Genomic DNA, 27,262 nt, shown 5'->3' with positions numbered 1-27,262 from the left:
TCTGGAATTGTTATATTAGATAGAAGTTATTTGTTTCTTGAAGGTTAGATGTATCTTTTGTAAAATAGTCTGGCAAGCTGCATTTTCAAACAGATAGATATTTGATTACAATTTAATTTCCTTTTCTGTTTGTGTTTTTTTTGTTTGTTTTTTGTTTTTTTTTTGCGGTACGCGGGTCTCTCACCGCTGTGGCCTCTCCTGTTGCGGAGCACAGGCTCCGGACGCGCAGGCCCAGCGGCCATGGCCCACGGGCCCAGCCGCTCTGCGGCACATGGGATCCTCCCGGACTGGGGCACGAACCCGCATCCCCTGCATCGGCAGGCGGACCCTCAACCACTGCGCCACCAGGGAAGCCCCTGTTTGCGTTTTTTGGGGGGATTTAATTTATATTTACCTAAGGAATTGCCTATTTTATATTTATTTTCAAATTTATTGCATAAATTATTTATGGAAGTATCTTATAATTTTATTAATTTCATATTTCAATAGTCAAAAAATTTTTATACTTCAAAAATCAAAAGGAAGGACTTTGAATTTTCTTTCATCCTTGTCTCCAACCCATCAATTTCCCTCCAAACTACTATTATTAGTTTGTTTTGTGTCCTTTCACAGATATTTACTGCATATGCAAGCAAGTACAATATATCAATATTTTCTTGTGTTATTTTTATGCAAATGGTAACATAATTATTATACTTTTCTGTACGTTACTTTTTTTCACTTAATAATATATTTTAGGAATCTTTCCACATCAGTATGTAAAGTGTCCTCATTCATTTTACACCTGCATAGTACTTCTTAGCATGAATGTGTCACAATTTATTTTTTTAATTAGTTAATTAATTAATTATTTTTTGGCTTCGTTGGGTCTTCGTTGCGGTGCGCGGGCTTCTCATTGCAGTGGCTTCTCTTGTTGCAGAGCACGGGCTCTAGGTGTGCGGGCTTCAACAGTTGTGGCTTGCGAGCTCTAGAGCCTACGCTCAGCAGTCGTGGCACTCAGGCTTAGTTACTCCGCGGCATGTGCGATCTTCCCAGACCAGGGCTCAAACCCGTGTCCCCTGCATTGGCAGGTGGATTCTTAACCACTGCGCCACCAGGGAAGTCCCTGTCACAATTTATTTAACCGATCCTTCATCATAGAAATTTAAGTAGTATATACTTCTTTACTATTAAAACAGTCCTGCCGTAGGTAACCAACACGTTTGTCTTCTTTCCATTTATGTGAGAATATTTGTAGGATAAATCACCAAAGGAGGAAATTCTGGGTCAAAGAGAATGCACATTTCCAATTTTGTTAGATATCACAATGCCCTCTATAAGAGTTGTATCAATTTATATATCTGTCTTACATTTAGACATGTAAGAGAGTGCTTATTTTCCCACAACATCTTCAGCAAGCGTTTTAATTAAACATTTGGAACTTTGCTCTCTGACATCTCATCTCAGTGTGATTTAATTTGCTTTTCTCTTATTCTGGGAATGTTAAGCAGTTTTTTCTATATTAAAGTCTATATATTTGTATTTCCTTTTCTGTAGCTGTCCATATCCTTTGCAAGATTTTCTGTGGGTTTTTTTGATGCTTCCCTCACAATTTGTAGGACCTAGGTAGCTATATTGAGGAAATTAGCTCTTTGTGATATGTGGCAATATTTTCTCCAATTTTTGCTTTGTGTTTTTTTTCTTGCCATGAATAGTATTTGAATTTTTAAGACAAATTTTTGTAAGACTTCAGGGTTTGTGTCAGGTTAGAATTGCCTTGTCCACTCCAAGGTTATAAAAAAAAAATTCCCATGTTTCTTGACTACTTTAGTGACTTTATTTTTTATGTATACATGTTTGATCCATTTATAATTTTTCCTGTTATCATGAGGTTTGGATCCAAGTTAATTTTTTTCTTTACCAAGTGTCCTTCTTGTCTGTATTGATTTGAGATGCCACTTTCATCATAAACACAAAAAACTGTGTCTGGACTTACTACATGGTTTCATTGATCAGCCTGTCTATTCATGTTCTGCCATTATAATGTTTTAACCACTGAAGCTTTCTCTGGTGTGGCTAGCCTCCTTTCTTCTTTTTTAGAAACATTCTGGAGACACATATTTTGTCCATATGAACTTCAGAATTACTTTGCCTCATTAAAAAAAACTTTCCTGTTGGTTGCATTAAATTTACAGATTAATTTAGAGAAAATTGTTTATGCATTACAGATCAGTGGGGTTTAGGGACCAATTTGTTCCAGGACCCATATATTAATTACTCATATAGAAAAAATTAAAATTAGATCCCTACATCAAGCAAAAACAGATCTTAGATGGAGTTAAGACCTAATAAGAAAAAGCAAATACTTTTGTATTTTTCAGGAGCATTTTAAGGTTTTCTTCATTTAGCCCTTGCACATGGATTTTTAAGTTTATTTTAAGGTATTTTATCTTTTTGTTGCTATTATAAATGGGCTTATCTTGTTATTTTTACTTTTGAAAGCTCTTGATTTCTGTGAATTAGTTTGTAACTGATGACTTAGATGAATTCAGAAAATTTTTGTAGTATTTTTTCAGGCAATTCTCTTGAGTTTCAGGTATGTAATCTTATCAGCAACAAACAGTGATTATTTCAACCCTCTTCTACAATTTTAAATCAGTGTTGTTCATTTCTGCCTCATTTAATTGCACTGGCTAGTATCTCAGAACAGAATTAAGTACCAGGGCTGACAGTGGGTATTTCTTTTTTCCTGGTTTTAGTTAGAATGATTTCTACATAAAACATGATGCTGGACTTGGGACTAAAGTAAATAAGGGCTATTGTGTTAAAGAAGTACACATATATTACCATTTTATAAAAAAATAAGAAAATCCTGATAATATAAGTTGAAATTGTCAAATGTTTCTTCAACATCTATGGAGTTGTTGGATGAGATTTTTCTCCTCAGATCTATTAAATGATGAATCATATTAATAAAATCCCTAATATTAAATTACTTGTGCATTCTTGTATGTAATCCCTCTTGGTCATGGTGTATTATTCTTTTATTGTGCTACTGGATTCAGTTTGTTAACATTTAGTTAGGATTTTTTTTTTTTTTTTTTTGCGGTACGCGGGCCTCTCACTGTTGTGGCCTCTCCCGTTGCGGAGCACAGGCTCCGGATGCGCAGGCCCAGCGGCCATGGCTCACGGGCCCAGCCCCTCTGCGGCATGTGGGATCCTCCCGGACCGGGGCACGAACCCGCGTCCCCTGCATCGGCAGGTGGACTCTCAACCACTGCGCTACCAGGGTAGCCCCTAGTTAGGATTTTTGCATTGATATAAGTGAAGACTGGTTAGTTGTTTTCCCTTTTGTACACAATCTTTGCTGTGTTGTTGGTATGGATGTTAAACCACTTTGTATAATTTAGAAGTTTTTCTTTCATATGCTCTGGAATTATTTAATTGATCTATCATTTCTTTAAGATTTAGTAACATCACAATGTGTAACTATGGTGCTTTTTAATGTCGTAGCTCTTTTAAAACCTTATCCGTGTTTCAATTCAATTGGTCCAGTAAGATTTCTAGCTTTTCTGGAATCAATTTTGATAAATTTTATGTTTTGCTAGCTAATTACCCATTTTATTCAAGTTTTCAAATGTACTTTATAGAGTCAAGAAGATTCTTTAATTTTTTTCTAGATGCTTATGACTTATTTTTTAATAGATTCACCCCATTATTTATTGATTAGGTTAAGTAGTAGTTTATCTATTTTATTTTTTTTCCCTAGGCAACCAGACTTTGAATTTAATTACTTGCTGTATTATATTTTTGTTTTTATAATTTATTATTTTCTGCTTTTGTCTTTATTTTTTTTATAATAATGCAATTGATAAGGAAATTTAGTTATTTCTGAGATATACATTTTAAAGTAATAACTAGAATTATGACTTATATCGTTATGTCAGAACATATAAGATTTTTAGAAATTTCATGTAATGTCTGACACATTTATATTAACATATTTCCATACAAATAACCCAAAGAAAGATTAGTATTAGTTGTTTTTTTTTTTTTTTTGTACTGCAGGTTCTTATCAGTCATCAGTTTTATACACAGCAGTGTATACATGTCAATCCCAATCGCCCAATTCAGCACACCATCACTCCCACCCCACTGTGGTTTTCCCCTCTTGGTGTGTCCATACGTTTGTTCTCTACATCTGTGTCTCAACTTCTTCCCTGCAAACTGGTTCATCTGTACCATTTTTCTAGGTTCCACATACATGCGTTAATATATGATATTTGTTTTTCTCTTTCTGACTTACTTCATTCTATATGACAGTCTCTAGATCTTTTCTTCTACTTTACTTGGGTTTATTTTATAATTCTTAACCTAACTTCTTGAGTTGGATCTGTTTATTTTGTATTCCTTTCATTTATTGATATAAATAATGAGACTGTGAATTTATTTCTGAGTATTGCCTGACCGATATAACAGAGGTCCTGATATGTAGTGTTTCCTTATTAATTTCTAGATTTTTTCATTTTAATTTGAATTTCCTTTCTTAATTGAAATATGGTTGACACACAATATTGTATTAGTTTCAGGTGTACTGCATAGTGATTTGATATTTGCATACATTATGAAACGATCACTGTTAAGTCACCATCTGTCCCTTTACAAAGTTATTACAATATTATTGACCGTATTTCTTATGTTGTATATTACATCCCTGTGGCTTATTTATTTTATAACTGGAGGTTTGTAATGCAGTCCCCTTCACCTATTTCATGCCCCCTCCCACCCCCTCCCATCTGGCAACCACCCTTTTGTTCTCTGTATCTATGAGTCTGTTTTTCTTTTGTTGGCTTGTTTGCTTTGCTTTTTAGATTCCACATATAGGTGACATCATGTGGTATTTGTCCTTCTCTGTCTGGCTTATTTCACTTAGCATAACACCCTCTAGGTCCACCCATGTCACAAATCGCAAGATCTCATTCTTTTTTTATGGCTAAGTAATATTCCATTGTATATATGTGTACCACATCTTCTTTATCCATTCGTCTGTTGATGGACACTTAGGTTGCTTCCATATCTTGGCTATTGCAAATAGTGCTGCTATGAACATTGGTGTGCATATATCCTTTCAAACTAGTGCTTTCGTTTTCTTTAGGTAAATATCCAGAAGTAGCATTGCTGAATCATACGGTAGTTCTATTTTAAATTTTTTGAGGAATCTACATACTATTTTCCATAGTGGTTGCACCAATTTATAATTCCACCAATAGTACACAAGTGTTCTCTTTTCTCCACATCCTTGCCAACACTTGTTATTTGTTGTCTTTTTGATGACAGCCATTCTTACAGGTGTGAGGTGATATCTCATTGTGGTTTTGATTTGCATTTTCCTGATGATTAGTGGTGTTGAGCATCTTTTCATGGGTCTGTTGTATATCTTCTTTGGAAAAATGTCTATTCAGGTCCTCTGCCCATTTTTAAATAGAATTGTTTGTTTTTTGATGTTGAGTTGTATGAGTTCTTTGTGTATTTTAGACACTAACCCCTCTTCAGATATATCTTTTGTAAACATCTACTCCCATTCAGTAGGCTGCCTTTTCATTTTGTTGATAGTTTCCGTCACTGTGCAGAAGCTTTGTAGTTTAATGTAGTCCTATTTGTTTATTTTCGCTTTTGTTCCCCTTGCCTGAGGAGACAAATCCAAAAAAATGTTGTTAAGACCAATGTCAGAGAGCATACTGCCTGTGTTTTCTTCTAGGACTTTTATGGTTTCAGGTCTTACATTTAAGTCTTTAATCCATTTTGAGTTTATTCTGGTATATGGTGTGAGAAAGTAACCCAGTTTGATTCTTTTGCATGTAGCTGTCCAGTTTTCCCATTGCAATTTATTGAAAAGGCTGTCTTTTTCCCATTGTATATTCTTGTCTTTTTTTGTCACAGACTATTTGACCATATAAGCGTGGGTTTATTTCTGGGCTCTCTATTCTTTTCTATTGGTTAAAAAATTTGACCAGAAAATGAGGCTTGTTTCTTGGTAAGCATCTGGAAAGAGAAGGAGAAGATGTATTATGTTCATCTTGAGGAGTCGTATCATGCTGTTTGGATTGTGCAGTTCTCAAGCAACCCACTAGCACTTGATAAGTGTAAGCTTTCACGGGTCTGCCAAGATTCTGAGATATTTTCCTCTTCATGAGTGTAAGCACACTTAATAAGGGGAAAACTTTTTTTACGGTATCAAACTAAACCAAACAGTCAACTTTAAGCTTATTTGAAAGCAATTTTCAGCTTTAGTGGAGTTTCCCAAAGAATGTCCATGGGGATCCAATTGATAATGTACCATCAAACTTATTATAATATTCTTCCCTCCTGCCATTTCTCCTTCTGCCTCTCCTGTACCCCTAGAGCAAGCAGAATGGCTGTCCTCGCTCTTCTCTCCAGACTCTCCCAAGTCTATTCTCTTTCCATGCATATCATGAGCTCTGGTCTCTCTTTCCATTCCTCATCTTCCCAGATGTATTCCTCTCTGCCTCCTTCACCCCCACTTACCATGTTGTTTCTTTTCCTCTAAAGAACAATCCTGTCAGTCTGTCTCAGAGTTCTTCTTATTCATCAGCTATTTTTATCTATTATCTTGATCAGTAGAACAAAAATAACTAAATGGTGGGGCACAAGGCTGTCAAATGCAGAATTCTTAGAAAAATCAGGAGCAAAGTTTTAAAATACTCATGCATTGCAAATTCTTGTCCCAATTATATTTTATTTTATAGTTATGACATTTAAGTCTATAAAGGGTTTAAGAGATAACATTGTGTGTACTTGTAAAAACAGTATCATCCTTTTATAGTAAGTCAGTATAGCTTTGGTTTTCATTATTGAGATGTTTGTCTTTCTTCCTAATAAGGAATAAACTTGTAAATGAATGAATTGTTTTGCAGTCTAAAGAAGGTGCATTTATTGTCAGAGATTCAAGACATTTGGGATGCTACACCATTTCTGTGTTTATAAGAGCTGGGAGGTAAGCAGTTGTGATTCTGATCTCTCTAGAAATAGCAATCCCTGGGACAGTCATTGTTATGGAGACACCATCACATAGAGAATGTAAGTGAGAGCCTAACATAGAAAATTGCTGGCCTGGAACTTGGGACAACTAATTGGTTCAAATTTTATCCCCTAACGAGCTCTGCATGTGACATTGGATAAGTTACTTAAACTCTCTCATCTCCTTTTCTCAAGCATCAAGTAAGGAGATTTGAGTAGTTGTAGAAGACACTGCTGGTGCGATTCTCTCCTCACCTTGGTTTACCCCTGGGTTACCCTGCAGAGAGCTCTCTTGTACTCAGAAAGCTTCCTGTTTCTTTCTGCCTGAGGATGTTCTCTGGCTGCGGGTTCTTGTGGTCCCCAGGGGTGGACTGGAAGTACCCGAGAGTTAGCTTCCTAGGTGACCCTCCATCCATGAGGAGTGGAGGATAAGCCCTTCAGCTCCTTTGCACTTTAGTGGGAAGACTCTGAGGTATGTTCCACAGACTCTCATCTCTTCCTAGAGGGATTAAGCCCCAGCTGCCCATAGCAAACCTGCTCATCAATATGCCCGATACTGGTTTTCCTCCCTCCTTTGTCTCACATCTCTCACGGTGCATTTATTCATTCATTGAACTGATACTTGATTCAATAAATGCTCATAAGTGTCCATTACGAGCTGTACATTTTTGGACACTAGACTTGTCACCTAGACAACTTTCGCTGAAGTTATGTTTGAATCTAAGACCCCAGTACCATAGCTGAGGAATTTTCCTGGGCTGGGGTTGCACCTGTTGAATTTAATCCTATCTGCTCTTCAGTGTGTAGTGTTACTAGGATATGAGTTTTAGAGGTGGAGTCCTGTTGCTTAATGATTGACTTGGTTCCATCGTGGTCTTTTGCTTATTTATGAACTCACATTTTACTGATTGTAGAAGTATGGAGGCTACCATCAAACATTATCAGATTAAAAGGAAGGACTCAGGACAGTGGTACGTGACTGAAAGACACCTCTTTCAATCAATCCCCGAGTTGATCTGGTATCACCAGCACAACGCAGCTGGTAAGTCAGAAACTTCAGGCTGGGAGAGTCGGGGAGCCAGGCCCCAGAGAGGCAATGTATCTCTGGTCAGACACTTAACAGGACCAAATATCCCTGTAGAAATGTTTAAGAGTCGAAATACAACCTGTCTTCTGTGCAATTCTCCTCCTCATTGATGCGTTTTTGTTTTTTCTAGTCAGGTGGCAAGAGGTAGGTTGATTTTTTTTTACATTTCTGCCAGGTTAGAAAAATGATAGATGACAAGGAAGCAAAAGGCCATTTAGTCATTATGCATCTGTTCTTGAAATTTACATGGAGCTAAATGTAATAAAATTTCAAATGTCCTAAAGGCTCATTCTTCTTTCGCTTTACCCCTCTAAATTTGCTCTTAACTTTAGAAAGTTGCAATAGAAAATTACCCTTAAATGTCTCATTGTCTGTTCTTTCTTGTATGGAAAACAGAAAATGTTTTACACAGGACACAGCCTTACACAGTTACAATTTGACTTGAATATACCAGAGGCATATTTAACCCCCTTTCCCAGCTGTAATTTGCAATAATGGCTATTTTTGCAAACCTATCATCTATGGAAAGATATAGAATTCCAGAAAGTTCCACCACGATTACAACCACAGCTCTGGTCTTCAGCCCTCGTCCAACCTGTACTGGACTACTCTGAGCCTATGGGGGGAATCTCCTTACCTCAGTGTTATAGAATTTGGAACCCACTGTAACTTCCATATTCTTTTGACTTCTTGACATGCAGTACTTTTTTTAGATTTTTCTCATGAAAAGTTGTGATGCCCAAACAAATCCCTTTTGGAAAGCGGCCACTTTTCCATTACACTGGTTCTAAATATCAGGAATAAATCCAAGGAAGTTTTTATTCTCTTATGGAGTGAGTCCACCTGGGTATTCCTGATGGTCACTGGGCGTTTGGTTAGAGAGGAAGTGGCAACATGTCTGAGTGGGGCCAGTGAGGACATATTTGTGGCTAGAGATAGAAACCCTTAGAATCAGGAGTTTTCTTCGTCACGCTCTTCTTTCCCCTTCCTTCAAAGAAAAAATTTAAGAAACAGAGTGGTGGTGGTGGTGACGTTAAAAAAAAATACCGAGGCAGATCAGGATGTGCTGACCTGAAAAGATGTTAGTGATAAGTTGCTTAGTAAAGAAAAAAAGGTGCAAAACAGTATATTTATAGTCTTACTTTTGAAAAGTAAATATATAGAAATACGTGCATACATAGAAAAATCCTGTTACAGTTTAGGTAATAATTTTTAAACTAATAAGATCATAACAGACTACAAGCTGTTAATGTTTACCTCTGGGGAATGAGACTGGGGGTAAGGGAAACTTATTTTCTGCTTTGTAGATTATGCTAGGGTTTTAAAAAATTACAATGTATATAAATTATTCTTATAATGTGAGAAATACCACACAGATAACTTTTAAAATTAAAGCTAGATCAAACAATAAAAGAAAGAAAAACAGGGTTTGAGAACTTCTAACTACGGTGGCTGTTTATTAGGGAGAAAAGAAAGTAGAAAAGAGATAAGACAAAGAGAAAGAAGGATGATAAGAGGAAAGGCATGGGACTCAGAAATAGTTGATATTTACTGAAGACTTACTTTGGACCAGACCCTATTTTATGTATATTTATTTATTTAATCTTCAGAGAAATCCATGAGGTAGATGCTGTTGATGTCTCTATCTTACAGAAGAGGAAACTGAGGCATGAGTTGTGCTCAAGGCACACCGTTAATAAGTATTTGCACTGAGATTTGAATTCACAGAAATCTTTGAAACCATTGGAGCCGTAGAACCTACTGACTCCAGGGTCTGCGTTTAATGACTGTCATCTCCTCCAGAAAGAGGCAACTTAGATCATTGGAGGATCCAGATGAGGCTGTGAATTGAAACCCATGACTATCCCGTCTAGTTTTTGACTTCTGATCAATTTAGCTCATGACAGTCCATCTCTTTACCAGAAGTAAGGACAATGCAAAGAGAGTGACAGACTTTTTTTTTTTCTATCAGAGAGACAAACCATCACTAAACCACTGGTAGTAATTCACAGAATAAAAACATTTGGCAAACAAAAACTTTGAAGTTAGAGGAAGGTGTTAGGGTCTTAAGGAAATTCCTATTATGTTCTTTATTTTGATCATGTGTTATAGAGTCCCAACTTCATGAGGGCTCTAACCCCAACTAGGTCTTCAGAGTCACTGGTAAGCATCCTTTCCTGTTTTCTGTTCAAACTTCTACCATTCTCCTCAAGACCCCCTTTCTAGTATTATCCACTGCCCATGAGTAAATTGCCTAACCATCTACTTCATTAAGAAAATTGAAGGGCTTCTCTGGTGGCGCAGTGGTTGAGAGTCCGCCTGCCGATGCAGGGCACACGGGTTTGTGCCCCGATCCGGGAAGATCCCACATGCCGCGGAGCGGCTGGGCCCGTGAGCCATGGCCGCTGAGCCTGCGCGTCCGGAGCTTGTGCTCCGCAACGGGAGCAACGGGAGAGGCCACAACAGTGAGAGGCCTGTGTACCGTAAAAAAAAAAAAAAAAAAAAAAAAAAGAAAATTGAAGTCTAAGGGGTACAAACTATTATGTATAAAATAAGTTACAAGGATATATTGTACAACACAGAGAATATAGCCAATATTTTATAATAACTATGAATGGAGTACAATCTTTAAAAATTACGAAACACTACACTACACCTGTAACTTACATAATATTGTACATCAACTATACTTCAGTTGCATGATTCTCCTGCCTGGTAGACACAGATACCTGCAATCCCACATGCCCTGAACTTCAATGAGGAAATGGAGCTCTTCATCTTATACTACTACTTTCCTTCCAAATTTACTCTTCCTGGTGTATCATCATCAGATAATCGTATCATCATCTTGCCAATTACAGGGGCTGGAAACATGGAAGTCAGAATAGATACATCCATTCTCCTTGCACTTCTGATTAATTATCAAGTGCGATGAATTTCATATCCTATATATGTCTCATGTAGGTCCCTGCCTCTCCCTGTGTACTGCCCTAATCATTGTTCACTTAGATAATTACAGTGGCCTCTTCACTGGTCTTGTCGCCTTCAAGGTTGACTTCCCCTCATCCATCCTCTATACTGATGCCAGAAGGATGTATCAAAATGTAAATCTGACTACACCACTCCCTTATTTAGGATCTTTCAATGGCTCCCTCCCACCTGCAGGAAGATGTAATGCTCCTTTGCAAAGCATACAAGGCCTTGACCACAACCAGAATATAACCTACCTCTCATGTATAATTTCTTGCCCCTTCTACCTCTCACTCTTTGCTCAAATAGCTCTTCCTGCATCATACCTCTAAGTATCAATATCATCTCATGCTACTACGTCTGCCTACAATGTGGACTCCTTTTGTCAGATCCATCTCAGGTATCATCTCCTGACAGAAGACTTCTTTGAATCCAACAATGTGCGAGGTGCTCTTCCTCTGTGTCCCAGAGCACCTTGCATATCTTCATCACAGAACTTACTCCTTTTACATTGAAATTGCCTCTCTCTGCCTGTCTTCCCTCACTGAGATGGAGCCCCTGTGTGTAGAGTCCTCATTTTCTTCATCTTTAGTCCTCTGGAATCTTTGGGATCTACTTAGAGAAGTGTCTTACACACATTGGGCACTTAATAATGCTGCTTTCTGTTCTTATGTTGGCCAAGTTTGTTCCTGTCTTCCAGCCTTTGCACATGCTGTTCCATCTGCCTGGAATGCTGTTCCTTCTGATCCTTGTAGGATGGCTACTCATCCATGAATGTCAGCATAGCTGTCATCTTGTCAGAAAGGCCTTCTGTGGGCACTCATTCTAAAGAAGCTGTATTTCATCCACTCTACTTCATCTGCTTCATCGACTCATCATCTGCTTCTTCTTGTGTGTGCATGTACTTCTTTATTTTCTCTGTTCCCACTTGAATGTAAGCTTCATGAGAGTAGGGACCATCGCTGTCTTACTCACTGCTGTCTCCCACCATGTAGATAATGCTTGGCACAAAGCAGTCTTTCAAGAAATGTGAGTTGAAGAAATAAATAATAAATGTTTGTTGAACAAAAACTGAAATTGACTCTATGGAATACTACATGTGGACCCAATCAAAAGAAGTCTCATTACTCTACCATGCTATTAAAAAATAATAATAAACTACTCTCAAGAGGAGGATGGGGAAATGGGTACACTTAGACACTGTTGGTGGTTGAATGAATTAGTACAAACTTTCTAGACACTCTTTGATCATGAAGTCACATTTTAAGAAATTTATGCCTGAGGCAATAATTTGAGAGGTACATACAGATATATGTTCAAAAATATACAGCATATTTTACAATAGTGAAATCTTGGAAATAATATTAAGGTCTATTTATAGTCATTGACACATGTCAATTACATTTTGAGTGTAAAAATCTTGGAGCAAAACATTTACATTGCTGTGAAACATATCAGATGTTTCAAACACGCATAAGGAAATTTTTGCGAAAATGTTCACCAAAGTGATAACAGTGTATCTCTGGATACTAAGATTTTGTAAGGGACCTTTATTTCATCTTTGTGTTTTCTTGGATTCTTTAGTTTCTATTCAATGAGCATATATTATTTTGCGAAAGGTGTTTTTCTAATGGGAAAAATAAGCAAACAGACTAACTGTAGAATGCTTTTTTGCCTGATCTATTTAAGGAATAGCACTATATTCTAGTATATTTGGCTTTTTCTTTTGTGCTAGTAACTAGGACTGAAATGCTGACTTTTTTTCTCCCCAGGGCTCATGTCCCGTCTCCGCCACCCAGTTGGGCTGATGGGCAGTTGCTTGCCGGCCACAGCTGGTTTTAGCTATGGTAAAGTATGCACATGTGCTCAAGTAAAAATCAAATCCAGTGAAGAGCCTATCCCAAGTTCCCTCTGTGTTCTTTAAATTCTCAGCTCTTTTGAGGTAGAGCCTGTCTAGCTACATTTCTCCTCAAAGTTTAAATCTCCCTTCTGAGATGTTTAAATATATGCAGCTCCTAAGGGCATTTAAACTTTGGGGGAAAATGTTTCACTTTTACTTCAAATTTCATTATACATTATTTGGAACCCTTTTGATAAATTCCAGTTCTTTTTATTTGAACGTTTGGGTTGTTGCTCTCTGGTTATGTGGGTGGCTGGGAAATGACTTCTCCCCAAGAGAACCTGCTAAAATGAGTTGCTAAAAGTGTCCTTGTCACCTTTTTCGGATAGAACTTGGACCAAGTTTGATTTGAACTATTTTCTAGTGAATGTGATAGTTGCAAATCTGTGAGAATAAATAGGAGCCAAAGAATCCCACTTTCTAATTTGTTGATACTTTATTTCCTTAAATTTATCTCATTAGGGGGACTCAGAATATACTGAAAAAAAAAGATAACACAATTATTGTGTAACAGATAAGCAGGACTGAGGGTCGCTGTGAATTGGGCTGGAAAGGTGATTTCAGGGTGTTATGGGTGCCTAGATTATTCCTCTGCCCCATAAATACTATATGTTTAAAAAATTCTATCATTAGCCATTTATCTAAGTTAAACATGGTCGTTTTTTTTTTGTTTTTTTTGTGGTACGCGGGCCTCTCACTGTTGTGGTCCCTCCCGCTGCGGAGCACAGGCTCCGGACGCGCAGGCTCAGCGGCCATGGCTCACGGGCCCAGCCGCTCCATGGCATGTGGGATCTTCCCGGACCGGGGCACGAACCCATGTCCCCTGCATCGGCAGGCGGACTCTCAACCACTGCGCCACCAGGGAAGCCCAAACATGGTCGTTTTTAATTAAAAAATAAACTTTTCAATTTTTCAATATCCAGAAGAGTGCACAGTTCGTAAGTCTAGAGCCTGAGTAATGTTGTCTGGTTTTGACTACCTTATATAAATGAAATTGGACACCGGGCATCCACGTCTGGCTTCTTTCTTCCATCCTTCCACATGTGAATTCACCCACCATGCTGGGTGTGGTTGGTCCACCTGCATTGCGGTGAACTGCTACGTTGCATGACTACACCGCAATGGATTTGCCCATCCTTCTTCAGATAGCCTTTTGGGTTCTAACCAATTTTTGGCTTTTCTAAATAATATTATTAGGAACATTCTTGTATGCCTTTTGATAACGTTTAACACACACATATGCCCCGACAATGATGGATATATACTTAAAAGTAGCATTGCTGAGTCGTAGAGTATGAACATACTCAGATTTAGTCAGTTTTCTAAAGAATTTATACCAGATTATACTTTAATGAAGAGTGTATGGACGTCTCAGCTGTTCCACATCTTTGCCCTTGCCAGTATTTGGTATTCTTGTGGTTTTTGTTTGGTTTGGTTTCTGTTTTCATTTTAGCCAATCTGGTGCATGTGTAGTGGTATCTCATTTTGGTTTAAATATGCATTTCCCTGATGACTAATTATGTTGATCAACTTCTCATAGGTTCAGTGACCATTTGGACATTCTCTTTTGTGAGAGAATATACTATTCAAGTTATTTTTAACCCTTAAAGAATAGGATTATCTGCCTTTTCCTAATCGATTTATTCTTACTTTGAATAGGAATTCTTTGTTGGTTATATGTTTTAAGAAATATTTTCTCCCCGTCTGTGGCTTACTTTTTCATTTTCTTAATGGGGTGTATTTGATAAATAGGATTTTTATGAAATTTAATCTATCAGTATTCTCCTTTATAGTTATATTCTGTTGAATAAATCTATGTCAGTCCCAAGGTCATGAATATATTCTCCCATGTTATTTTAAAAACACACCTACTATTGGGAAGGGGAGTCCCTTGCAAAGCCTGGTGGTACAAGGGGTCACTGGCCATTACAATTCTTTTAAATGCATTATTTTAAAGTTCCAGCAGATGGTGGTTTTGCTGTATAAAAGTGGTTACTAAAAAGTTAAGATTTAATTCTCAGTTTTCCAAAGGGTTATTTTAAAAACAGTTCTTTTTTTCTTGATTTACTTCTGTAGAGTGAGAAATATTCAGTAATGCAAGCATCATTTCAAACGTACACTTAGATATGGGTTAGAATCTTAATATTGAAAACATTTATCAGGTGAATTGATTAGACTTTTCGCAAAGGAGAAAGGGCAGGAAAGCCCTTTAGGGGTGGAAGTGGGCAAAGAAACAATAATAGAAACTGAGATGGGGGACCCCAAATTTTATCTAATCTCACAAGTTTACTCACCAGGATAAAAACAGACTGGGGACATAAATATTTAGGCTCCAGGTCTGGTTTCGGCAGGTTTAGTTTAGAAAGGCACAGAACTGTTTCATCCTGGGTCTCTCTGGAAAGAGAAAGCATGTTTTGATATCCATAATTCCTCTCCAAGTAAGTGAGGTTTGTATTTTTATACTTGAATTCTGGAATTATACTTTTAAGCCACAATAAGAGTATTAAAAATGGTTACAGGTCCTTTCCACTCATTTATAAATTTTTTAAACCTCTCTGAAAAAGAAGAGAATAGGTCAAGAAAATTCCTAAATCTTTTCTAGCTCTAAAAATTTAACATGTTTTTCCTTATTTGTAATGTGCATGTTTTACTTTTCCAGAAAAGTGGGAGATAGATCCATCTGAGTTGGCTTTTGTAAAGGAGATTGGAAGCGGCCAGTTTGGGGTGGTCTATTTAGGCCAATGGCGAGCACATGTCCAGGTAGCTATCAAGGCCATCAATGAAGGCTCCATGTCTGAAGAGGATTTCATTGAAGAGGCTAAAGTGATGATGTAAGTACATACAATACCCAGATAAGTATCGTGCAACATCCTGGTGTCATGGAAAGAACACAGATTTTGGAGTCAGTCACATCTGGATTTGTGTCACAACTCTGCCCAAACTAGTTGTGGGACCTGGGCAAATTATTTGACCTCTGTGTGACCTGGGTGAGTTATTTCACTTTTCTAAGCCTCAATTTCCTCACCTGTAAAATGGGGATAACAATACCTCACTCACTGGATCAGTGTGTCAATTGAATGAGATAATGTATGAAAATGACAAGTAGATGTGTTCTTTTCAGCTCAATAATAGGTGCTTAATGACTACATTTTTTTTCCTTTTCCCAGAAGCAAAAATCTTGATTTTGTCTAAATAGTAATATAAGGATATACTATTTGCTTTCAGAGAATTCAAGAATCATGAGGTCTAACAGAAGTGGCTCTTTGCAGATCATTGGACGCTGCTCTTAGCTTCTGGAATTTCCCAGATTCAGCCTTTTGCCTCAGTCGAACCTGTGGCTATGGTTTATGTCAGTAACCTGGGCTGGACCAGGATAGGCCAATAATTTGGCACAATTCAAATCAATATTCTTTAAGTACTTGTTGAACATTTACTTAGAGGAAGAGCAATGTGGTAAAAAAGGAAGACCGCAGGTGGCATTACCTAGATTCTGTTTTATTATCCAAAGCGATTTAGTTCTCTTCCAAATTTGCAGACCCCAGTTGACAAAAACAAAAGCAAACCCCCCAAAACCAGTGGTGATTAACTTGATCCATTATTTGAAGGCAGAGCAATGTGTCTCTTGGGGCTCTCAACCCATACTCCAAGTACTATCAAAATATTCTTTCCATCCACTTAGAATAAAATGAATTCTGAGAGAAGTTAATGATAAACGCAACTTACCAGTGGTATCAGTTTCTCAAAGATGTTTTTGTGCCCCTTGGTTACCCAACTGGCCTTTGCTCCTTGATACTGCCTGCATAAGACCATGGTTTTCCTACATCTAAAGGACAGACAAAAATTATATTCCTGTGTATTGGATTAAATAGGTACAAGAAGAAAAGAACGAAGGGGAGACATATGATTCAGGGAAAGTTGAAGTCGTATTAGAATCCCTATCAAAAAGAAAGAATCAGAATTTAAATCCCCCTTCTGAGATGTTTAAATATATGCATCTAGGGACTTCCCTGGCAGTCCAGTGGTTAAGATTCCACACGCCCAAGGCAGGGAGCACAGGTTTGATCCCTGGTCGGGGAACTAAGATCCTGCATGCCGCGGCCAAAAATTAAAATAAATAAATAAACAAACAAATAAATAAATATATGCATCTCGTAAAGGCAATTTAAACTTTTGGGGAAAAGGTATCACTTTTACTTCAAATATCATAATACATTGTTAGGATCCCTTTTGATAAAGTACAGTTCTTTTTATTTGAATGTTTGGGTTGTTGCTCTCTGGTTACTTGAGTGTCTGAGTGGAGTGTGGAGAAGAGAAATAGTTCCTGGCAGTTTATGGAGGCAGGAATGAGGCTACATGCTTATTTTTAAGTCATTTCAGATGGACATAATGTGTTCTTGGGTTTGAACACAGTTGATTTTTTCTCCTGATTTTTTTTTTTTTTTTTTTTTCAGTACGCAGGCCTCTCACTGTTGTGGCGTCTCCCGTTGCGGAGCACAGGCTCCAGACGCACAGGCTCAGCGGCCATGGCTCACGGGCCCAGCCACTCTGCGGCATGTGGGATCTTCCCGGACCGGGGCACGAACCCGTGTCCCCTGCATTGGCAGGCGGACTCTCAACCACTGAGCCACCAGGGAAGCCCTTTTCCTGATTTTTTGATAGCGAGGCAGGAAAAGTCCCATTCTAATGTCCTTTTGCAAATACATTCATCTTTAAAAAGTTAAATAGCTGACATACATTGTGCTCTATCTGCCAAGAATATACAGCTTGGCATATTACCTTCCTTTTTGTAAGCATACAGCTTAAATGTCACCTCTACCAGGAGATCTCCCCTGTCTACCCTGTTTAATTGGCAGTCCCACCCCCAAATGCTTTCTGTTGTATCACCTTGTATTAGTTCCATCAAAGCACTTGTCACTACTCCCAAGCTTCACGTGTATTTGTTTTGTTTCTCCCCCAGTAGAATGTAAGCTCCATGATAATGGGATCTTATTTATCTCTCTTCTACAACCGGGTGAGTGCTTAAAATAATAGCTAGCATGTAGTTGGTGTTCAACAAATATTTGTGGATTATTGAATGAGTTAATGAATCCTCACATTTCTATGAGGTAGGTTCTATTAAGACCCCAATTTTAGAGATTGGTCCAAGATAGCAGAGTAGAAGGACGTGTGCTTACTCCCTCTTGCGAGAGCCTCGGAATCACTGCTGACTGCTGAACAGTCGTCTACAGGAAGACACTGGAACTCACCGAAAAAGATACCACACATCCAAAGGCAAAGGAGAAACCACAATAAGACAGTAGGAGGGCGCAATCACAATAAAATCAAATCCCATAACTGCTGGGTGAGTGTCTCACAAATTGGAGAGCACTTATACCACAGAAGTTCACCCACTGGAGAGAAGGTTCTGAGCCCCACGTCAGGCTTCCAACCTGGGGGTCCGGCAACAGGAGGAGGAATTCCTAGAGAATCAGATTTTCAAGGAATTTGATTGCAGGACTTTGACAGGACTCGAGGAAACAGAGACTCCACTCTTGGAGGGCACACACAAAGTAGTGTGTGCATCGGAACCCAGGGGAAGGAGCAGTGACCCCATAGGAGACTGAACCAGACCTACCTGCTAGTGTTGGAGGGTCTCCTGCAGAGGTGGGGGATGGCTGTGTCTCACCATGAGGACAAGGACACTGGCAGCAGAAGTTCTGGGAAGTACTTCTTGGCGTGAGCCTTCCCAGAGTCCGCCATTAGCCCCACAAAAGAGCTGGGTAGGCTCCAGTGTTGGGTCGCCTCAGGCCAGACAACCAACAAGGAGGGAACCCAGCCCCACCCATCAGCAGACAAGCAGATTAAAGTTTTACTGAGCTCTGCCCACCAGAGCAACACCCAGCTCTACCCACCACTAGTGCCTCCCATCAGGAAACTTGCACAAGCCTCTTAGATAGCCTCATCCACCAGAGGGCAGACAGCAGAAGCAAGAAAAACTACAATCCTGCAGGCTGTGGAACAAAAACCACATTTACAGAAAGATAGACAAGATGAAAAGGCAGAGGGCTATGTGCCAGATGAAGGAACAAGATAAATCCCCAGAAAAACAACTAAATGAAGTAGAGATAGGAAACCTTCTAGAAAAAGGATTCAGAATAATGATAGTGAAGATGATCAAGGACCTCGGAAAAAGAATGGAGGCAAAGATTGAGAAGATCCAAGAAATGTTTAACAGAGACCTAGAAGAATTAAAGAACAAACAAACAGAGATGACCAATACAATAACTGAAATGAAAAATACACTAGAAGGAATCAATAGCAGAATAACTGAGGCAGAAGAACGGATAAGTGACCTGGAAGACAGAATGGTGGAATTCACTGCCACAGAACAGAATAAAGAAAAAAGAATGAAAAGAAATGAAGACAGCCTAAGAGACCTCTGGGACAACATTAAACACTACAACATTCTCATTATAGGGGTTCCAGAAGGAGAAGAGAGAGAGAAAGGACCCGAGAAAATATTTGAAGAGATTATAGTCAACAACTTTCCTAACATGGGAAAGGAAATAGCCACCCAAGTCCAGGAAGTGCAGAGAGTCCCAGGCAGGATAAACCCAAGGAGAAACAGGCTGAGACACATAGTAATCAAATTGGCAAAAATTAAGAAAGCAAGAAAAATTATTGAAAGCAACAAAGGAAAAATGACGACATACAAGGGAACTCCCATAAGGTTAACAGCTGATTTCTCAGCAGAAACTCTACAAGCCAGAGGGAGTGGCATGATATATTTAAAGTGATGAAAGAGAAGAACCTACAACCAAGATTACTCTACCTGGCAAGGATCTCATTCAGATTCGACGGAGAAATCAAAAGCTTTACAGACAAGCAAAAGCTAAGAGAATTCAGCACCACCAAACCAGGTCTACAACAAATGCTAAAGGAACTTCTCTAAGTGGGAAACACAAGAGAAGAAAAGAACCTACAAAAACAAACTCAAAACAATTAAGAATATTGTTATAGGAACATACATATTGATAATTACCTTAAACGTGAATGGATTAAATGCACCAACCAAAAGACAGGCTTGCTGAATGGATACAAAAACAAGACCCATCTATATGCTGTCTACAAGAGACCCACTTCAGACCTAGGGACACATACAGACTGAAAGTGAGGGGATGGAAAAAGCTATTCCATGCAAATGGAAATCAAAAGAAAGCTGGAGTAGCAATCCTCGTATTAGATAAAATAGACTTTAAAATAAAGAATGTTACAAGAGACAAGGAAGGACACTACATAATGATCAAGGGATCAATCCAAGAAGAAGATATAACAATTATAAATATATATGCACCCAACATAGGAGTGCCTCAATACATAAGGCAACTGCTAACAGTTATAAAAGAGGAAATCAACAGTAACACAATAATATTGGGGGACTTTAACACCTCACTTTCACCAATGGACAGATCATCCAAACAGAAAATTAATAAGGAAACACAAGCTTTAAATGACACTATAGACCAGATAGATTTCATTGATATTTATAGGACATTCCATCCAAAAACAGCAGATTACACTTTCTTCTCAAGTGCACATGGAACATTCTCCAGGATAGATCACATCTTGGGTCACAAATCAAGCCTCAGTAAATTTAAGAAAATTGAAATCGTATCAAGCATCTTTTCTGACCACAATGCTATGAGATTAGAAATCAGTTATGGGGAAAAAAACGTAAAAAAACACAAACACGTGGAGGCTAAACAATTCTTTACTAAATAACCAAGAAATTACTGAAGAAATCAAAGAGGGAATAAAAAATACTTAGAGACAAATGACAATGAAAACACAATGATCCAAAATGTATGGGATGCAGCAAAAGCAGTTCTAAGAGGGAAGTTTATAGCAATACAAGCCTATCTCAGAAAGAAGAAAAATCTCAAAACAATGTAAACTTACACCTAAAGGAACTAGAGGAAGAAGAACAAACAAAACCCAAAGTTAGTAGAAGGAAAGAAGTCATAAAGATCAGAGCAGAAATAAATGAAATAGAAAAAAAGAAAACAATAGCAAAGATCAATAAAGCTAAAAGCTGGTTCTTTGAGAAGATAAATAGATTGATAAACCATTAGCCAGACTCATCAAGAGAAAGAGATAGAGGAGTCAAATCAGTAAAATTAGAAATGTAAAAGGAGAAGTTACAACAGACACCGCAGAAATATAAAGCATCCTAAGAGACTACTACAAGCAACTCTATGCCAATAAAATGGACAACCTTGAAGAAATGGACAAATTCTTAGAAAGGTTTAAACTTCCACGACTGAACCAGGAAGAAATAGAAAATATGAACAGACCAATCACAAGTAATGAAATTGAAGCTGTGATTGAAAATCTTCCAAGAAACAAAAGTCCAGGATCAGATGGCTTCACAGGTGAATTCTATAAAACGTTTAGAGAAGAGCTAACACCCATCCTTCTAAACTCTTCCAAAAAATTACACAGGAAGGAATACTCCCAAACTCATTCTATGAGGCCACCATCACCCTGATACCAAAACCAGACAAAGATACTCCCAAAAAAGAAAATTACAGACCAATATCACTGTTGAATATAGATGCAAAAATCCTCAACAAAATACTAGGAAACCAAATCCAGCAACACATTAAAAGGATCATACACCATGATCAAGTGGTATTTATTCCAGGGATGCAAGGATTCTTCAATATACGCAAATCAATCCATGTGATACACCATATTAACAAATTGAAAAAGAAAAACCATGTGATCATCTCAATACATGCAGAAAAAGCTTTTGACAAAATTCAACACCAATTTATGATAAAAAGTCTCCAGAAGGTGGGCATAGAGGAAACGTACCTCAACATAATAAAGGCCATATATGACAAACCCACAGAAAACATCATTCTCAATGGTGAAAAGCTGAAAGCATTTCCTCTAAAATCAGGAACAAGACAAGGATGTCCACTCTTGCCACTATTATTCAACACAGTTTTGGAAGTCCTAGCCATGGCAATCAGAGAAGAAAAAGAAATAAAGGGAATACAAATTGGAAAAGAAGAAGTGAAACTGTCACTGTTTGCAGATGACATGATACTATACATAGAGAATCCTAAAGATGCCACCAGAAAACTACTAGAGCTAATCAATGAATTTGGTAAAGTTGCAGGATACAAAATTAATGCACAGAAATCTCTTGCATTCCTATACACTAATGATGAAAAATCTGAAAGAAATTAAGGAAACACTCCCATTTACCACTGCAATAAAAAGAAGAAAATACCAAGGAATAAACCTACCTAGGGAGACAGAAGACCTTTATGCAGAAAACTATAAGACACGGATGAAAGAAATTAAAGATGTTACCAACAGATGGAGAGATATACCATGATCTCGGATTGGAAGAATCAGTATTGTGAAAATGACTATACTATCCATAGCAACCCACAGATTCAATGCAATCCCTATCAAATTACCCATGGCATTTTTTACAGAACTAGAACAAAAAATCTTAAAATTTTTATGGAGACACAAAAGACGCCGAATAGCCAAAGCAGTCTTGAGGGAAAAAAACGGAGCTGGAGGAATCAGACTCCCTGGCTTCAGATTATACTACAAAGCTATAGTAATCAAGACAATATGGTACTGGCACAAAAACAGAAACATAGATCAATGGAATAGGATAGAAAGCCCAGAGATAAACCCACGCACCTAGGGTCAACTAATCTATGACATAGGAGGCAAGGATATACAATGGAGAAAAGACAGTCCTTTCAATAAGTGGTGCTGGGAAACTGGACAGCTCCATGTAAAAGAATGAAATTAGAACACTCCCTAACACCATACAGAAAAATAAACTCAAAATGGATAGAGACCTAAGTGTAGGACCAGACACTATAAAACTCTTCGAGGAAAACATAGGAAGAACACTCTTTGACATAAATCACAGCAAGATCTTTTTTGATCCACCTCCTAGAGTAATGGAAATAAAAACAAAAATAAACAAATGGACCTCATGAAACTTTAAAGCTTTTGCACAGCAAAGGAAACTACAAGCAAGACGAAAAGACAACCCTTAAAATGGGAGAAAATATTTGCAAATGAATCAACGGACAAAGGATTAATCTCCCAAATATATAAACAGCTCATGCAGCTCAATATTAAAAAAACAAACAAACCAATCCAAAAATGGGCAGAAGACCTAAATAGACATTTCTCCAAAGAAGGCATACAGATGGCCAAGAAGCACATGAAAAGCTGCTCAACATTACTAATTATTAGAGAAATGCAAATCAAAACTACAATGAGGTAATAACCTCACAGCAGTTAGAATGGGCATCATCAGAAAATCTACAAACAACAAATGCTAGAGAGGGTGTGGAGAAAAGGGAACCCTCTTGCCCTGTTGGTGGGAATGTAAATTGATACAGGCACTATGGAGAACAGTATGGAGGTTGCTTAAAAACTAAAAATAGAATTACCACATGACCCAGCAATCCCACTACTTGGCATATACCCAGAGAAAACCGTAATTCAAAAAGACACATACACCCTAATGTTCATTGCAGCACTATTTACAATAGCCAGGTCATGGAAGCAACCTAAATGCCCTTTGACAGACGAATGGTAAAGAAGAAGTGGTACATATATACAATGGAATATTACTCAGCCATAAAAAGGAATGAAATTGGGTCATTTGTAGAGATGTGGATGAATCTAGAGACTGTCATAGAGAGTGAAGTAAGTGAGGAAGAGAAAAACAAATATTGTTTTTTAACAAAATATTTTTTAAAAAATATTGTATATTAACACATATATGTGGAACCTAGAAAAATGGTACAGATGACCAGTTTGCAGGGCAGAAGTAGAGATACAGATGTAGAGGACAAACGTATGGACACCAAGGGGGGAAAGTGGCGGGTGGGGGTGGTGGTGGTGGTGTGATGAATTGGGAGACTGGGATTAACATGTATACACTAATATGTATAAAATGGATGACTAATAAGAACCTGCTGTATAAAAAAATTAATTAAAAAAAAGAAAAAAAACGACCCCAATTTTATACATGATAAAAAGGAAATTTTGAAAACTTATGTAATTTGCCCACAATTCCTCAACAAAACGTTGGTAGTGTCTAATTGTAATCAAAACTGTGAACTGTCTGGGTACAAAGTCCATAGTCTTAGCTAACATAGTAATCAACAAATATTTATTGAGCAACTACTATATGCCAGATCTTATAGTAGGGGCCATAATTGTTAACCAAAATTGTCATCCCGTGTAGTTTTTCCAGTGCACTAGCAGAGTAACTTCAAATCTCTACTGTGTTCTTAATTACCATATTTTAGAATATAGCCTAAATTGGGGGCCTGTACTCATGGTGTTTCCAGAGTACCTGCTAAAAGATTATTTAGGAAGATGAAAGAAAACCAGTCTTTTTTTCAGCCCATAAATTTCTACTAAAATTAAAAATTTTATCTTTATATTTTTACCATGGTTTATACTTTTTATAATACATTCACATACATTATCTCATTTAATATTCATTGGAAGAAAGAAGGACAGGTTTTATTATCCTTATTTTACATGTGAAAAAACTGAGGCTTAGAAATTTTAAATAAGTTGCTCCTGGTCATGCATCAATAGGAGATAAAACAACTTGAATTCAGCTCTTTTGTTTGGGAGCATGACATTTTCTTTAAATTATTATAACACTGCATTGCTTTTAAAGGATCCTTTATTTTAGTTGATCAACTGTGGGTTTGTATCTCTGGATGTAGCTTATAAGTAGCAGTGCATATAGGAAAATATGTGAATTAATTACATTTATAATAGTAAAAATATATAAGTAATTCTAATTTCTCTAAAACCTGAATACTATAGTCGAGAAGAAACAATAAACTTTTGAAGTATAAATGACTAAAAAGATTATTTTAGGGGGCTTCCTTGGTGGCTCAGTGGTTAAGAATCTGCCTGCCAATGCAGGGGACACAGGTTCGAGCCCTGGCCGGGAAGATCCCACATGCTGTGGAGCATCTAAGCCCATGCGCCACAACTACTGAGCCTGCGCTCTAGAGCCCGCGAGCCACAACTACTGAAGCCAGGGCGCCTAGAGCCCCTGCTCTGCAACAAGAGAAGCCACCGCAATGAGGAGCCCACGCAGCACAACGAAGAGTAGCCCCTGCTCACCACAACTAGAGAAAGCCCGCGCGCAACAACGAAGACCCAACACAGCCAAAAATAAATTTAAAAAAAAAAAAAAAGATTATTTTAGTGTGTGTACTTTAACAGGCAGTATTTGAGGACTTGTGTGTGTGTGTGTGTGTGTGTGTGTGTAATTACTAAATACAGAGAAGGGTTTCACGTTGGTAAATGTTTTTCAGTCTTCAACTTAATCTAAAATTTTCCTTTAAATGCCTTTATTCTTTAGAATTTAATGCGCATCAATCAATCTTTCCTCCCTCCTGTCTGTCCAGAATTTTTTGTCTAAGCAGCTGCAGTTGGGGAGGTTGAAACTCAGGGAACAGGAACTGGGCAAGGAGCAGCAGTACTGAGGAAGCAAAAGGCTTACAAAATGGAAAAGAGAAAAGCAGAACATGGGCATATACTATTCTGTATGTACAGTGACTTAGGAAGTACTGCGTAAACTCTCAACCCCACTTTCTCAGCACATAAAGTAGAAAGGAAACTGTTCTACTTTCTCTGTGGTTGGGTTAATTTTAATCATAGTTTGATGATGAACATTATATGGAGCTGGTAAATATCACCAGTTGATTTCAAATACTTCAGAATGCAAAAACGATTCAGGTCTGTGTTTTTTTCACCAGGAAGTTATCTCATTCAAGGCTCGTTCAGCTTTATGGAGTGTGTATACAGCAGAGGCCCCTTTATATTGTGACGGAGTTTATGGAAAACGGTTGCCTGCTTAACTATCTCAGAGAGAGGAAAGGAAAACTTAGGAAGGAGATGCTATTGAGTGCATGTCAAGATATCTGTGAAGGAATGGAGTATCTGGAGAGAAACTGCTTTATCCACAGGGATTTAGTAAGTACGGTGCAAATTTGCTGATTATGTATATATTATACTTGTATTCAGAAGGACATGATCAGTTAGGACTTTCAATACTTTGAATAATGCATTCTTTGACTTAATTTTTAAACATTTTCCTATTTGTGTAACCTGTTGCGACATGTAGCTTTATTTTTAATTGCTCATTGATGCTGGAGCCAAGTAAGGTGTTACTCTAAATACGCCTTGAAGTAATTAATCACCACACTAATCAACTTAACTAAAACTAATTTACTTTTCTTTCCTCTTCCCCCCCCCTTCTTCCTTCCTCCTATCTTTCTTTCTTTCAACCAATAATCAAATATGTATTGAGTGCCTATATATGCCACGCACTCTGCCAGGTGCTGGATACAATGCTGAAGAACCCCAGTGGGTCTCACCCAGGGGTGAAACTGCCTCAGGTGGAGGTAGTTAGGTTCTTGCAGTATCACAGCAGCACTACTGGCATTATTGGGAAGGAGTCAAAATGCTAAACCATTCTGTTGCATAGTGCTCAGAACAGCTCTCCAAACAAAGAAGATTGAAGTTTGACTTGCCCCAAAAGCAAATAGCTCTGCTTCCCTGCCTTGCTACCTCCCCTTGAAAAACATTTTCTGTCTGCTCCATATTTATTCATGATGTTCATACTATTCCTTCTATGTCCTTCCATGTCTCATTTCTAAGTTCCCAAATTAAATCCAATGAGAATTTGAGAATTTCTGAGAGGTCCCCGATACTGTCATCTAGAGGTAATCCTGAACTTCCATGAGCCATCACGAGTGACCATATTATTTATCATTCAGGCTAGAATATTTTGGGGAGAGAAAGGAGGCATAATTTCATTGGCCCTAGAACACCACTGCTTGCCCTACACATGACTTAGAACTGTCAGAGCATTTATTATTTACTACTTCCTGTAATAGTTGTTTACACAAATATTAGACTCTAAACTCCTTGACATCAAGGCGTAGACTTCTGAGCTGCAGTTCAGCATTATGAGAATACAAGTTGCCAAGCAATGGCTCTCAAACTTAGCTGTGCATTAGAATCACCTGGGAGGTTTAAAAACATCACAGTACCCAGCCCATACCCCTGACCAATAAAATCAGAATCTCTGCAGGTAGGATCTAGTCATCAGCATTTTTGGAAAATTTCCCTGGTGAGTCCACTGTGCAGTCAAGATTGAGAGCCCTGCTCAAGAGCTAGTTGAAATCTCGCTTTTGTTTCTTACTAGCCATGTGACC

At 38.0% G+C, this 27,262-nt stretch overlaps 1 protein-coding gene across 2 annotated transcripts in view; it reads left to right on the top strand.

Annotated features, from left to right (window-relative positions):
• The window catches only part of TXK (TXK tyrosine kinase), a 65,184-nt gene that overhangs the window by 26,190 nt on the left and 11,732 nt on the right, over window positions 1-27,262 (top strand). For both annotated transcript variants that reach the window (XM_067735894.1, XM_067735893.1), the window contains 5 exons: window positions 6,915-6,994; window positions 7,932-8,059; window positions 12,847-12,921; window positions 15,634-15,805; window positions 25,799-26,015. In XM_067735894.1, the coding sequence (XP_067591995.1) occupies window positions 6,915-6,994; window positions 7,932-8,059; window positions 12,847-12,921; window positions 15,634-15,805; window positions 25,799-26,015 (672 nt within the window). The remainder of the gene's footprint in view (window positions 1-6,914; window positions 6,995-7,931; window positions 8,060-12,846; window positions 12,922-15,633; window positions 15,806-25,798; window positions 26,016-27,262) is intronic.

This window comes from Pseudorca crassidens, chromosome 4 (assembly GCF_039906515.1).
Source record: "Pseudorca crassidens isolate mPseCra1 chromosome 4, mPseCra1.hap1, whole genome shotgun sequence".
Lineage (NCBI taxonomy): Eukaryota > Metazoa > Chordata > Mammalia > Artiodactyla > Delphinidae > Pseudorca > Pseudorca crassidens.
The sequence above is the reverse complement of the archived record's forward strand: the minus strand, read 5'-3'. Positions and strand labels throughout refer to the sequence as shown.